This window comes from Doryrhamphus excisus, chromosome 12 (assembly GCF_030265055.1).
Source record: "Doryrhamphus excisus isolate RoL2022-K1 chromosome 12, RoL_Dexc_1.0, whole genome shotgun sequence".
Lineage (NCBI taxonomy): Eukaryota > Metazoa > Chordata > Actinopteri > Syngnathiformes > Syngnathidae > Doryrhamphus > Doryrhamphus excisus.
Window position 1 is genome coordinate 5,131,522 of NC_080477.1, and position 15,867 is coordinate 5,147,388.

The window sequence follows — 15,867 nt, forward strand, 5'->3', positions numbered from 1 at the left end:
AGGTTTTCTCTGGCCAACCAGCGGGGGGAATATCGCCTAGCATGGCGAATCCAGCCATGGAAAGCATCCGCTGGAATCTCTCCACATGCATCTTCCATAGCTTGGAGAAGGGGATTGTGTGTTTGTGGATTTCTGACCCTTTACCCAGCCTCCGTCATTGTTAGACTGCTAATTGTAAAAATGTGTGACAGTTGTTTAACCATGTGATGAGTCAGTGTGAATAATAGGAATATTCATTTGACTGTTTTGAGTGGCATTGTGTTCTTTGTGAAAACAAGAAGTTTACTTCATGAAAATTGTGCCAAAACTCAGAGAATTGTGTGTATTGTTTTGAAAAAAAAGTGTGTTGTAGATCTGCAGTCTGAGTGTAAAGCAGGAATTGTGCTTCTAGTTTAGCAGACTTGGTTCATGGAGTTGGTGCATTGGTTAGATGTTGTGGTCATTGGGTCTCAGGCATCACAAATTGTTTGTAAACAATCGAGAAAAACTGTAAAATGTATTAAGTTTTAAATGGTTTTAATTCCCTACCCTCACTCTAAGTCAGCTGGGAAAAGCTCCAGCCGTCACATTTCACTGCATAGGATAAGGTATAGAAAACAGCCCACTGAATGCAACACAGGAACAGTCAACTTTAGGTCAGGAACAGGAGAAAGAAACAGACCAGAAAGTCATGGCTGTTACAAGGTACAGTCAGTGGATTCAAATTCCTGTCAGTGGAATGTATTCACATTACGATAAATGATAGGGCAAGAAGTCTTGACAACTGTAAGAGGTGTGTAAAAACCATGAGGACTAAGTAAATGTGGCATCAGTGAAAGTAGCAGATCTATTCAACAAGACACCGGGTTGTAGCAGAGGAAAGCAGAGCAATGCATTTCTTATAATGAGGTAGGGCAATCAATAAACAATGTTTGAAAACTTGACAAATTGTAGATTTTTATGGAAAATGAGCTTCTCGACATACCTGGGTTCTTTTAAAAAATAGAACGTCAGTAGAGTTTGATATATTTAGTTAAGCATGACCCACTTTGAGATCGTCACAATCCTTGTCTCCTGTAGGATTTGTCTCCCTTGCCTGATGTAATCTAATTAAAGGAGATTGATATACCAATTCCAAATTAGTGTGGCCGAGAGCGTCTTAAGCTCTTAGCTTGTTTTTAGTGAAGACAGTGAAGACGCGGATTTAGAACAACACTGGACATGGTCATGAGGTCAATAATGTGGCTTTACGAAGAGTGAAAGAGATATTTCCTGGCCAGGGTTCTTGACGCACTTGTTTGGTGCACACCAGCGTTCCAATGACAGGACTCACACTTGACCAAACAAATCGCACTCAACTGTACCAAAGATTTTACAAATCTTACCAAATCCGCCCGAGTCAGATCCGATCTGTGCATCTCCATCCTTGACTGCTTTTTCATTGAAAACTACCTCCTCAGCCGAACCACATGAACTCTGCCAAGTACTCACGCAGTTCATTCAAACTGGGACCAGACCAGCAACATCTGGACAGCATAAGTGCCACTCTTCCATTGTGTACCTTGAGCATCTGTCTAGGTCCCAATTTGGACTTGCTTTCATGAGGACGTAGCCCACCGTGGAAATGTCGCATCTGTCACTAATGATGTTTATGATGGTATTATGTCTTTTTTTTTTGTTTAACATGGACCAAAAAAGAAGTAACCTGGTTTCCACATAGTTAACTTATTCCATGTAAACATCGACACGATGTAAACCAGTGGTCTCAAACACGCGGCCCGTGGGCCAAATGTGGCCCGCAGGACACTAGTTTGAGGCCCCCGCCTTGATATGAAAGTTTAATGTTAGTGCGGCCCGTGCAAGTTTGATATGGATGCTGTATGGTATCATGTACCCAGAAAAAAATATTACGTTTGATTAATGTTCATGTTAAAGGTTAAATAACTGTTAATAGTTATCCTCCCTATCCGTGTGGAAGTGGTAAGTTTTTGGCTATTTAAGTTTAAAGGAAATAACTTGAAGGCTACCGTTTAGGTCGCTAGCTCTCTAGTTTGCGAGTTAGCATGTGTCTCAAGACCCTGCAGTTGCGCAATATGTTGTAAATAAAAAGAGTATAAATGTGACTATAGTCGTGTTTTGTCATGTCTACAGGGCTCTAATAATGCTTTGTTCATTTTAATCTGAAAAGAATAATTTGTCTACCCACCAACTATATGTGGTTTCTTAAGTTTTTATTATTTGCCGTTTTATTATTATTATTATTATATTTATTTATTTATTACAAATTGATTGATTTTCTTTATTCTTGATTTGTTTATTTATTTTTCATCGTATTTTGTGTAGAAAAATAAAAAGTAAGATATTTGAGAACAGTGGAATGTTTTATCAGAGATTTTCTAAGGTGCCACGAAGTTTTTAAAAATTTTTTGTTTTTAATAAATGCGTTTTTTTTTTGTTTTTTTTTGGAAAACCTGATGTGGCCCAGTCTCACCCAGACCCGAGCTCCAGTGGCCCCCAAGTAAATTGAGTTTGAGACCCCTGATGTAAACAGTGTTCTAATTTGCGAGGAGTGCTTCATTTGAACATTTGATGAACGTACACCAAAGTGTGTTTAGCCAAGACCACAATGAACTGAGAGCTAAATCCAAGAGGAAACCCCAGCAAGGTAATCCAGTCTTAATCCTCAGGCCACACTAATCACCTGTCTCAAACGTGAATTGGATCTTGGGGATTCCACCGGCTTTTAAAAACAACCAAGTGAGTCAGATGACCAGTACTAGTCTGTACACTCGGGAAAGGAGCATATACCTACAACCTATTGGACAATGAACTGATCATATACCAACCATGGGACAGACGCAACAAACAGAGAACGTAGAAGAAATTGATGTGAAAGCACTCCAGGATATGTACAAAAGGTTTGTCACAGAATGCCCGAGTGGACTACTTTTTCTCCATGAGTTCAAGCGTTTCTTTGGGGTGGATCCAACAGGTGAAGCATCAGAGTATGCAGAGAACATGTTTCGAGCTTTTGACAAAAATGGGGTAAGATCCTTTAAGTTTACACAGCAATGGATTTTTGCTCCTTCCCAAAATTGTTCATAATCCATCTTGCTTTCAGGACAACACAATAGATTTCCTGGAGTTTGTGGCGGCACTGAATCTTGTCTTTCGGGGAGACTTGGAGCATAAACTACGCTGGTCATTCAAGGTGTACGACAAAGACAGCAATGGCTATGTGGACAAGGACGAACTCCGGTCAATCATCGATGTAAGTTTTATTTGTGCACACATAACAGCATCGCAATTTACCAGATTATTCAAAAGCAAGGAAGCCATTTCATGATGCATTGCTTCAGTTCTCAAGCTTCATCAGGAGTTTTCTAAGTTTTGAATGGCTGCCACTTGTCATGTCGTGACTCCAGTAAGGGTGGTCGGACCGAGACCTTGACATTGCTCTTTGTGCTTGGGGATATGTAAAAGATCTTCTTTATGTTCAACCGCAACCCATGACCCTCGATGAGCTTAAAGACTGAATTTGTCAAAATAAAAGCACCTTTAGTTGTGCCGTGCATTGAAGTGAACAATGGTCTAATATTTTTTTCTATGACTACATATTATTTTATACAAGTTCTCATCTTGGTGGACCATCTGCTATTTCTGTTTAAGTAAGTTTCTGAAACACATGATTTGCCCTTCATTTCTGCATAGAGCATTCATCGCATAAAAAAAGGCAACAAGAAGGACAAAGAGCCACTTATGTCAGTTGACGATGCTGTGGATCGAATAATGCGGGCAGTTGACACTGATGGGGACGGTAGGCAATTATCACGGTTCTTGATCACAATTTTGAAAAAAAAAAAAACACAAAAAGGGCCACAAAAGGCAAATAATATTAATTATTCATAGTTTTTTTTTTGTTCTGCAGGTTGCATTAATATGGAAGAATTCATTAGAGGGGCACAGCAGGACCCCTGGGTGCTCAACATGTTGAAGCTGGACATAAATCCTTCACGATGGGTTCTGGATCAAAGGAGAAAGAGTGCACACTTCTGAAGATGGCCAAGAACACATTTTAGGCCTTTACCACACTGAGAAGACATTTAGCCTTTATGTCCATACGGAGACGGAAATTAGTTTTGTTTCTTGTCCAAACACAAACATGCATTTTGTTCTCAATAACTAACCCTTTCAAACATTCCATCCAGTGTGGGACATGTGAGATTTTTGGCTTGTGTCATTATAAATATGCAACCTCTCGTGTTTTTAAACCTTATTTAAGAACAGAACATGAAGTTATGGATTTACAGGTGTTGGTTTTATTTTGTGCGTGCATGCATACTCCATATGGCACACAATTAATGAGATATTTCCTAGGCTCTGCGTGAGTGTGTGCTGATTTTAAAGATATTGTACACATTGTACATCTACTATATCCCTAACAGGCATTGTAATGCTTTTTCAGGATTCTGATTAGACAAAATATGGATGATAAGCAGTGAATGCGTTTTTTTTAATGTTGACAAACCCATCCATGCATTTTCATATGCCGCTTATCCTCACTGATTTATGTGAACGAACATTTCAGATTTTTTTTTTTCAACACTGTAGTGTTAAAAATAATATCCGTATTCATGCGGACATGGCCTTAATCATGGTTGTAATTAACAGTGGCCATTATAATGACCTGACATGTAGTGATACAGTTAATGAAAAAGTATTTGGACAGTCACATGTGTATGAAATAAAATAACATATGGCTGACCCATTGACTTTCAGTTTTCCCCAAAATATACAGCATTTACACTTCAACCATTGATGTAAAGTACATACATTTTCTAAGGCTCAAATGTATTGGGTTATGGCATAAATGTAGATGATAAATCATTTGCAGTTAACTAGTGGCTGAGGTCTGGGGGGGGGGGGGGGGTTGAGAAAAATGTGGTTTTACAGATTTTTTTCCCTTTTGCCATTACAGGCAGATTTGAACTCTTTTTTATTATGGACAATGGAGAATGATCAGCAATATACATTGCACACAGTTGAGGACCAGAGAGGCGCTACTGCGGCAGCACAACACCAACTGGCCTTAGAACTGTGCATCTTTGAAGACATTACATACATGCATACATACATAATACATACATACATACATACATACGTTAACAAAATATATTTTATGTTTATACATTTTTACTTAATTCACTTCAACCTTGTTTATACACAAATGTTTATTTTACTGCGTTTGTATGTAGTATACAGACTGTATATTTGTATTATATTCTATATACAGTATATGTAAATGACTTTATCCTGCATCACTGTGTGATATTGTTATGTTGCAAAACAAGTAAAGAGAGCTCACCAATGTACAATTGTTCAGGATTCATTATTTTAGGTACATATTACTTTTTGTGGACAACTATTACTAACATTTCCAGTGCAAAAATAACAATTAGATTAGGTTAGACTAGATAGATAAGATAACTACTTTGTTCATCTCCAAGAAAAATTCACATAATTTTATTTTACAGTTATTTTATAGTATTTTTCAGGAATTTTGATCCTCAAACATTATAGCTTTGTTTGTTATTTTAGGGGAATCTGTGGAATAAAATATTCCATCCATCCATTTTCTACCATCTCATGAGGGTCGCGGGTATGCTGGAGCCTATCCCAGCTGTCTTCGAGCGAGAGGCGGGGTACACTCTGGACTGGTCGCCAGCCAATCACAGGGCACATATAGACAAACAACCATTCACACTCACGTTCATACCTATGGACAATTTGGAGTCACCAATTAACCTAGCATGTTTTTGGAATGTGGGAGGAAACCCATGGGAGAACATGCAAATTCCACACAGAGAATCAGAATCTACATATCATAGAATGAAATTGCAGCAGCTCTATTTCCAATGCAAGAAAGTATAACAGTACAAAATATAATAAATTAGAAGAATAAATAAGAAAGATTTAAATTGTTCAGTTTGAGGGTTGCCCCTGGTGCCTCGAATTTGAAGTATTTATTTTATTTAGCTTTTCTTCACACTTCTTAAGACTGTATTGTTATGGGAGAAGTAATCAAATAAAAATGTTTTCAAATTATATTAAAAAATGAGGGTTGTAATAATTGGACTCCACAAATCACAAAAATTATATATTTTCTCTGGCTTGAAGAATCGTAACTTGTGCTTACGTCATCCACATGACGTAGGGGAAGAAGCGGATGTTTGGTTGAAGGAGCAGGAAGATTGAAGAAGTGAGGGGAAATGACAGTGACTATGAAAGGGAAAGAAAAACAACATTTAAGAAGTATGGGAGCATTTCGGGCTAAACAGCATGTTGAACAATGTGATGTGTATGCATTATAAAATGGAACTTATATACCACAACAGCACAGCTTTGATGTTGCACAATTTCCCAACACACACAAAATGAAGCGGACGACCAGAGACGAGGTAAAATGAACATGGCACAAATCAATGCGATTAACGATAATATACCTTAATATGTCATACTTTGTGTCTAATTTGTGTGGCTACTTTATTACGATGCTATGACCTTATAAAGGATTTATTTACACACAACATTGGGAGTGGAAATGTTTTTTTCCGTGAACTAATTTGCACGCATGCAGGGAAGACACTGCCTGTATGCACACTCTATACACACACAGACAACGGCTTACTCGCACAAAATAAACACTGCGCTAAAACACGGGGAAATCTTACACAAGAGTGCGTCACAGGGAGATAGAGTTAGAAAAAACACTGGTCAGAAAAGTAGCAAAGGTCCCATTCAAAGTAATTCTATAGGAAAGGAGATGTCCCCAGATTTGAATTGAACCATAGCCATAATCTTGAATACAGAAATTTCTCTCCAAATAGCCATTGTGTAGTCATCGGACCCAACAAAATACCGTTTATTCCTCTGCATAAATGCTCTTTAACCAGGCAAAATATATTCTTCCTATTATTGAATTTATTGTAGGAATTTTCAGTAGACTACCCAATTACTGCAATATTCAATAGCTGCAGCCCTGCTTGTGAGCGTATGAAAGGAAACAAAGCACCTACGTTTGGTTCTTGTCACAATATTTTTCCAAGACAGAAAGAAGATCTATTGGATGGAATCTAAAGGTGTAATGATAATATCTAACAGTATGGTGTTCCAAAGTTTAAGATCGGGGGTTTCAATAAGTTTCGTCTTTGTCACTGTGGTTGTCAAGTATGTCTAAGTATGAAAAATACACAGGTCACTGTGGTCACCCAAAGTTCAAGATGGGATAAGTCATGTGGATTACAGAGTTAAACCATAAAACCTATGGCTAAGAATAAGCACCTCAGTTGGAATCAGTTATTACTTGACACAGTTGCTGACACCACGCTGGGTGCTACGAAGAGGTTACTGAACTGTTCATTAAAGGAATAATAGGCAACCTGAAGGATATTGCTTTACCAAATTATCTTCATATAGATAATTGACACAGCTAAGAATTAGTCATTCCTAAGACCCGATTCAGCATGGGACAAACCCAGCAAAGGCATGAACCTGATGAAGAACTGGAGTTGAACAGCATTCAGGATCTTTACAAGTCTTTCATCATGGAGTGCCCGAGTGGATCTTTGTACCTGCATGAGTTCAAGAGGATGTTTGGAGTTCAGAGCGGTACACCGGAGTCTCAGTATATGGATAATATCTTTCGAGCTTTTGACATGAATCACGTGAGTCATTTCCACGTAATAAATGTAAACAACGTTATTTTACATGAATTCAAGCAATTTTGAAACATTTGTAATATTTAATCATTAACCATTTTTGCTTGTGCATATTTATCAATTCTCTTTTCCAGGACAATACGATGGATTTCATCGAGTACGTAGCTGCTCTTCATCTTGTTCTGAGAGGGAAACTTGAAGATAAACTGAGGTGGTCCTTCAAAGTATTTGACAGTGATGATAATGGTCGACTCGACAGAAAGGAACTAAGGAAGATTGTTCGGGTAAAATATAATCTACCATTTGCAATGCTTAGTGTCTGACAGTAGACAAAATGGCTCAAGCAATATCAGCAAAATGCTAGGGAAAAAAACTATGGTAATGGTAATAATTTTATTTGAACGTGCATCAGGTATCACCTTGTACTTCAGTACAAGGTGCATTATTAAAACAAACAAACCAAAAAAAAACCTTAAACTGTATTATGGAAAGCAGGAAGTGAACAAATGTAACAGTTACTGATTGTAAAAGTACCAGATGGAGGGGTAGGATTTAATAAGTTTTGCTTCTTCCTACTCCTTTTGGACATGTGGAACTGTGAACTGATTATGTGATGCACTCACTTGTAATCTGATGCATGTTCAAATGAAATAAAACCATTACCATTACCATTACCATTACCATTACCATTACCATTACCATTACAATGGAATGTATCACATAAATCAATTCACAGTTCCACATGTCCAAAAGGAGTAGGAAGAGGCAAACTACTGGCATCTGTCAGTACACTTCCATTCCTATCCTTGACCACCCTAACCTGTTGCACATCCTTCGCACATCTGTCTCTCTGCCTTGCCAACCTGTAGAGAATCAAACTAGCGTACAAATCATCATAGACCTCTTGGCCTTTGCCACCTCTGCTTTCACCTTACAATTCATCTCTCAGTACTCCTGTCTACTCCCTTCAATCCTCTCCATGTCTCACTTCTTCTTAGCTAACCTTTTTCAGTGTATACACTCCTGCACCTCCTTATTCCACCACCAAGTCTCTTCGTCTGCTTTCTGTCCGGATGACACACCAAGTACTCTCCTACCTGTCTCCCTGATCACATTTGCTGTACTTGTCCAGTCATCTGGAAGCACCTCTTGACCATCTAGAGCAGGGGTCGGGAACCTTTTTGGCTACGAGAGCCATGAAGGCCAGATATTTTAAAATGTGTATCTGTGAGAGCCATATACATTTTTTTAAACATTGAATGCAATAAAATGTGTGCATGTTTATGTAAGACCAACAGTTTTAGATATAATGGGCTCTAATTATGTAGACCAGGCACACTACCCCACGCCAAGGGGGTGTGGCCAGCACACTTTCGTGAGCAGCGCAGTGTCTAATAATAAATCAAATACTTGTTGCCATTAATACAACTTCTGCTGCTGCATGGTTTTGCACCATACTCCGTACATGTATTTCATTATTTTGGCCATCTTCGTCAGAAGGCTTAGTTCTGCAGCTTTAGCTATTTGACTAAAGGAGGAAAGTCTACATTTACATGTTGACATCTCAATGACCGAGGTACACGACCGCATTACCCAGTAATAATCAAGTTTTGGTGTTTGACCTGGAAAATATCATCAAGAAAGATGGATATGGTCGGCCGTATTGCATTAGAAAATAGATGGACGGATTAAAATGCATAAGAAAGTTGTTGATTTTGAATATTATTTTTAACAGTGATTTCTGTGATGTTTACTTTACTTAAATGTTAGCAAAAATGCATTTTTATTGTGGTAAGAAATGCTTGAGAGCCAGATACAGTCATCAAACGAGCCCTACCTGGCTCCCGAGCCATAGGTTCCCTACCTCTGATCTAGAGTCTGTCTCAACTCCTGCCTAAAAATCGTAGAACACTCTTCTTGTTTCAGCTTCCACCCTTTGATCGTTTGCTCTGTCTTTGCCTTCTTTGTCTACCTCACCATGAGAGTCATTCTACACACCACCATCCTATGCTGTCTGGCTACACTTTCACCTACCACTACTTCACTACTTCAGTTACAGCGTCAACACAAGATGTAGTCTACCTAGGTACCGTATTTTCCGCACTATAAGGCGCACCTAAAATCTGATTTTTTTTTAAAAAAGCTGACTATGCGCCGTATAATCCGGTGCGCCTTATATATGGATCAATATTGAGCCGCGACAGGTCTCGCAACTTACGGTAAGCAGCCACCGACTCCATTTTTCCCGTAGAAGAAGAAGTGCGCTGTGCATACTGGGAAATATTAAACAACGATTCACTTTCATTTGTGCGTTTGTATAAAGACCCTGAAATGGCTCCTATTAAGAGACACGCTTACAACGCAGAGTTTAAACTCAAGGCGATCAGTCACGCAGTAGAACATGGAAATAGAGCAGCAGCAAGAGAGTTTAACATTAATGAATCGATGGTGCGGAAGTGGAGGAAGCATGAGGATGAGCTGCGCCAAGTAAAGAAGACTAAACAAAGTCATTTTGCACATTACGAGTGTCACTATACTGCGATTGCACTAACGTTTAATTTACCATAACAGTATCAGACGGTTTTTTGCGCGTTGACTAAATGGAGGAAAAGTAAAATGTTATGCCTTGCTGTTGTTCAAAGATGTTAAAGATGTGTCACGAAAATGCTTTACCTCAGAGAAAATAATAAAACAGCTGTTTATTCATTTTGGGAGTGAATGGAGTTGTGGAAAGCTTGTTTGTTATCTATTAATAAAGTTTGACTGACCTATCTGACTGTTTTGTTGACATTCCCTTTAGCGCGGCACCATCTAATGGTTGCATAACGTAACTACAGCCTCTACTGTAGCGCCTTATAATGCGATGCGCCTTATGTATGGAAAAAGTTTTAAAATATATCATTCATTGAAGGTGCGCCTTATAACACGGTGCGCCGTATAGTGCGGAAAATACGGTACTCCTACCTCCACTCTTATAGGTCACCCTATGTTCCTCTCTCTTCTGGAAGAAAGTATTCACTACAGCCATTTCCATCCTTTTGGCAAAATCAACCACCATCTGTCCTTCTGTGTTCCTCTCCTGAATGCCAAACCTGCCCATCACCTCTTGATCATCTCTATTTCCTGCACCAACATGTCCATTCAGGTCTATCCCAATGACAACTCTTTCCCTTCTAGGGATGCTCTGTATCACTTCATCAAGGTCCAGCCAGAATTTGTCTTTTTCCTCCAACTCACATAATTCTTGTGGGGCATACCCACTAACAACATTGAACAGCATGCCTTCAATTTCTAGCTTCAGACTCATCACCCTATCTGACATTTTTTTTTTTTTACCTCCAGGACATTTTAGCCAACTCCTCCTTCAGAATAACTCCTAGTCCATTTCTCTTCCCATCTACACCATGGTAGAACAACTTGAACCCTGTTCCTACCCTGGACACCCAGTATGTCTACCTTCCTCCTCTTTCATGTCAATCATGTCAACCAACTTTTCCTGTCATAGTTCCAACATTCAAAGTCCCTACTCTCCGTTCTAGGTTCTTGGTGCTCCTCTTATCTTTCTTCTTATGGCACATCTTCCTCCTCTCCGTCTTTGACCAACAATAACAATTTCCACCGGCACCCTGTAGGTGAACAGCAACGATGGTGGTCGTTGTTAATCCGGGCTTCGACCGATCCGGTACAGAAGTCGTGTTGTTGATTTGCATATTTGTGTTGGCAAAATTTTAGCCCTCTGTATTTATCCCGGATTGGGACTGGCACAACAAGGCACTGGCTTGTGCCCCATTACATTACCCCCTTACTATTGCAATTATAACTATTATGAAACAGTTATACTAAATGGAGGCACAAGAAAACATTAGCGAAAAGTTGTTGCATGAGAACGGGAAGACGTTCCCGAAAAATTGGAGAGCACAAAACCAAAATCCTAAGTTCATGAGCAGGATGGTAAAGAGATTCGGGTTTGACGATCTGCTGAGAGGGGCTTCGGGCAGGAAGTCGGGTAAAAACAAACACAGCATATATCGGATTTATATCCGGTATATGCGTAATTCGGATTTTATCCATTATAAAAAGGCACTTCCTTGACTATGTTTCCAATGTACCTGGACTGGGCAATGAAAAGAGACGTAAGGTAATGAGAATTTAACTTTATTGGACTCTGAGCAAAACAAATTGTTAATTAAGCTAGGCCCTGTTACGCCCGTCAGGCCTACGTTATTTCCAATAGTGAGGTTAAGATCTCATTCACTGCTGTGCTAGTATTATTGACGTCACTCACTTTTATATTTGTCCTAAATCTGGAGCCAGAAGAAAGACAATAGCCAGTGACATCAACAAGATTAGCATAACGATGCGGCCATCCGATATATGCGAGGGAAATTTAATGGAAATGCATTGGAACGGGACTGGAGATTTTGTCCGAAATAGGCAAAATCCGTTATAAAAAATCCGATATATGCAATGAATTTTTATTGGAAATGCATTACAGAAAAATTGGTTCTTTTTTATCTGTCCGTTGTGAGCGAATTTCCGATATATCCGAGTCCGATATATCCGAGGTTTACTGTATCAGCATATGAGCGGGTACGTCCTATTTGTATGCTTTAGCAAAGAGATGGGGTTTTGAGTTGACTTTTTAAATCACCCATATAGCTTACGCTACGTCCATCGATAACCGAAGCATAGACATAGCGACAACTTTTACTATGTCTGCTCTCGGTGAGGTGGGTGTGTCTTTCGGAAAGATGCGTGCTGCAGTCTTCAGGTAAAAAATGCTGACAGTAAAGGACCATCTTGTTGAGTCTTGCAGCGAAATTGAGAGCTAATTTCGCTAGGTATCCTCTCTTCCGTCTGTCACCCTATGGAGAAAACTCATTTCAGCCGCTTGTATCCGCAATCTTGTTCTTTCGGTCACGACCCAGAGCTCATGACCATAAGAGAGGCCGGGAAGATACTGGTACTCAATGTACTGGTAAATTGAGAGTTTTGCCTGCTGGCTCAGCTCTCTCTTCACCACGATGCGCTGGTTGACCTAACGCTCCAACCTTTCCTCACTCCTGACTCGTGCTAATTACAAGCTCACCAATGTCTGGAGTTGCTAATAGCCTGTTCCACCACAATCGGTTGATCTAACATTTTTTTTTTTAACATGGGTAGCCCGGCAAAAAACGTTTCACGACCAATGTTGTGTCAAGATTGTCTGCACTCACCTACCTCAAGTTTATACATGGTAAGTCAGGGGTCTCCAGCCAGTACCTTGTAAGCCACCAGTAGCTCCTAACCACATTTCAAGCAGCTCTCCAAAGGGTTTATTCATTTATTACCAACTCCTATACAAACAAAATTAGAAAGTCAGGTTCGGCAGTAGTCCAGAAGTGCTCAGGAATACCTGGGAGTGTGACCACTCACAGGAGAGACTGGTTGTGCCCAGAAGCGGGTCGAGGGTGGAATAAATTAAAACAGACTAAGGGAAATACAGCAGGAATTGGTGCAGATTCTGGAAGCTCAAGAAAGTTTTTTTTCTGGTAATGTGTAGCTGCTCTGTAGGAGTCCACAAATCAATACAAAGGGCCGAAAATGAGCACAATAGGTCGTCTTTAAAGGGGACACGAACCACACACCTTGTTAAAGTATTGCGAAGCAACACAGTCTGTTTGTGTGTTTGTGCCTAGATCATCTACAAGATAAAAGATGGTCCCATTTGTGATGAAACAGGCAAAGAGAGTCTTACATCGGAGCAGGTGTGCGATCATATATTTCAACAGGTCGACATCAACTGCGATGGTAAGATGCCTTAACCACCGAAACCATTTCCTCTTATATAGTTTTAAATTATAAGTGATGATTACTAATTCTAATGAACATCATGTTTCTGTTTTCTTTCTGGTGCTGCAGGCCAGATTACGCTGGATGAGTTTGTTGATGGAGCACAGAAAAATCAGTGGCTGCAGAACTTCCTGACGCTTGATATCAATCCCTCTGGATGGGTCCAAAGATACCTGTGTGACAGGAAAATTACAGCTGGCAAAGATTCTTAAGGTTGTTTATAATATAAACCGGGGCATTCCAAAGTGTGAGGTGTTATATTTCTTTTACGTAGCCCTGATATAGCCCTGTCGTATTAAGCCAATCACACACAGTCCGGATATCAGGAAGACCTGGGTTCAAATCTCCACTTGGGCAACTCTGTGTGGAGTTTGCATGTTCTCTTGTGCATGTGTGGGTTTTACTGCGGTTTTCGGATTTATGTGCTGCCTTCGATACTGTCGATAACACTATATTACTGGAACGCCGTAAAACACGTAAAACACTGGTTTTACGTTCTTGGTTTCCGGGATCGGACGCATTGTGTAGTTTATGATAATGTGACCTCTGAGTACTGTGGGATCACTTGCGGAGTTCCACAAGGATCAGTGCTCGGCCCTCTTCCGTTCAATATGCACATGCTCCCGCTCGGTGACATCATTCGCAAACATAAGATCAGCTTTCACTGTTATGCCGACAACACTCGCTCTATGTGCCATTAAAGCTAACTGACCCACGGGACTGCTCTTGCGCCGTGTCTCATTGATATTAAATGATGGATGTCCTGTAACTTTTTACTCTTGAACCCTGACAAAACTGAGATGTTGTGTCAGGGTAATGTTGTACTTGTTACAATGACAATAAAGGACTACTATATTGTTGATTATTGGCCCTGCGAAACAGAGTTGCCTGTTTAAGGACACCGCTCTGAGTTTTGATAAAAGCATCATTACCCACAGTGACTCGAGAAAAAATCTCGGTGTGATATTCGATTTGACATTAAAAAATGTTACATGGGTTGGCACCTTCCTATCTGGTTGACCTAGTTGTACTCTATGCTCCATCCAGAAACCTACACTCACAACACGCCGGTCTTTTGAACTCTCCTTGGAATCCCCCCTAGACAGAATTGGACAAGATCTGAGGTGGTCTACCTCTTCGAGGCGCTGCCACAGAGGGCCCTGCTTTGACTGACGATCATCCCAAGAACTGCAGCAGATTAACTCTCCTGATGTCACTTCATCTACTATCTACTATGATATTTGAATTTACGTTGTATATAATTATATTGTGACATATGTGAATGTGACATCGCCCACTTGACATCCTTTGCACCCTGGTCATCCTGGAACGGGGAGAGGTTGGGAATCCCCTGGGTGTTTGAGTTTTTCCTTGCCTGGTTGGGGGTTCAGATCAGGGGATGTTGGTTATTACAAAGAACTTGTAAATCTACTGTCAATCTATGACTCTGTGACAAAGCATGAGGACTGTCCTTGTGAAGGGCTGTCCGAACTCCCATTTGTGGCTTGTAGCTTATTTTTTTTTTATTTGATTGTCACTTTGATGGTTATTTGTCTAATCTTTTGAAAATAAAATGCTATCATCCAGTCTGACATATAGTGTTGTTGGAAACATGTCTTTGAGTTCTCGCATTTGTTCCTTGTTCCTTTTTTTTCTCCATGTCGCCTTGTAGGCTCTGTGTAAAGTACATTAAACTTGCAGAGTAAACTTGCAGGGTAAACGTAAAAAAATTATGTTACAGTCATTCTAAGACAGTACTGTCCAAAGTGTGGCACAGGAGGCCATTTAAACTGAGAATAAACACCTAAAAAACTGTCATACAGACTGCTTTATAACTTCATTCATTCTTTCATTGTCTACCGCTTATCCTCACAAGGGTCGTGGGCGTGCTGGAGCCTATCCCAGGTGTCTTCGGGCAAGAGGCGGGGCATACCCTGGACTGGTCGCCAGCCAATCACTTTATAAATATTGGATTGCCCGACTCAACACTGTGTTCTTTAACAACTGACAATATTGATAGTAACAACGTGTTACTGTTGTGCTTTATGTTTCCCAAAGTATACTGATTCGCAAAAATAAAAATAAATCCTCAAGGCAACACGCATCCTGGACATTACGCCCTATGACTTTTCTTATTGTTTCAATTTTGATGAAAAAACAGAAATAAGGCACACAAATACTCGGACGTTCACATTGTATGATATGGCAGACACCAGCTCATTTGCATACAGTCTTCTGGATTCAATTTTAGTTACATTGTGTGCAGACTATGTGTGGTTACTATCACAATGTGTACATATTTTGTCTGTTTCATCAAGCTTTGAATGCAATAAAATTG

General features: G+C 39.9%; 2 protein-coding genes across 2 annotated transcripts; both read left to right on the top strand.

The window, feature by feature from the left end:
- Positions 1-2,766: 2,766 nt before the first annotated feature.
- LOC131139439 (guanylyl cyclase-activating protein 2-like) lies at positions 2,767-5,341 on the top strand. Its single transcript, XM_058089072.1, has 4 exons — positions 2,767-3,024; positions 3,101-3,250; positions 3,691-3,796; positions 3,908-5,341. Exons 1-4 carry the CDS (start codon positions 2,827-2,829, stop codon positions 4,033-4,035), a joined length of 582 nt encoding a protein of 193 aa, XP_057945055.1. The 5' UTR covers positions 2,767-2,826; the 3' UTR covers positions 4,036-5,341.
- Positions 5,342-7,239: 1,898 nt separating this feature from the next.
- LOC131139428 (guanylyl cyclase-activating protein 2-like) lies at positions 7,240-15,006 on the top strand. The gene is made up of 5 exons (XM_058089057.1): positions 7,240-7,703; positions 7,832-7,981; positions 13,376-13,487; positions 13,599-13,742; positions 14,577-15,006. The coding sequence occupies exons 1-4, from the start codon at positions 7,503-7,505 to the stop codon at positions 13,739-13,741; spliced, it is 606 nt and encodes a 201-aa protein (XP_057945040.1). The 5' UTR covers positions 7,240-7,502; the 3' UTR covers position 13,742; positions 14,577-15,006.
- The last annotated feature ends 861 nt before the right edge of the window (positions 15,007-15,867 follow it).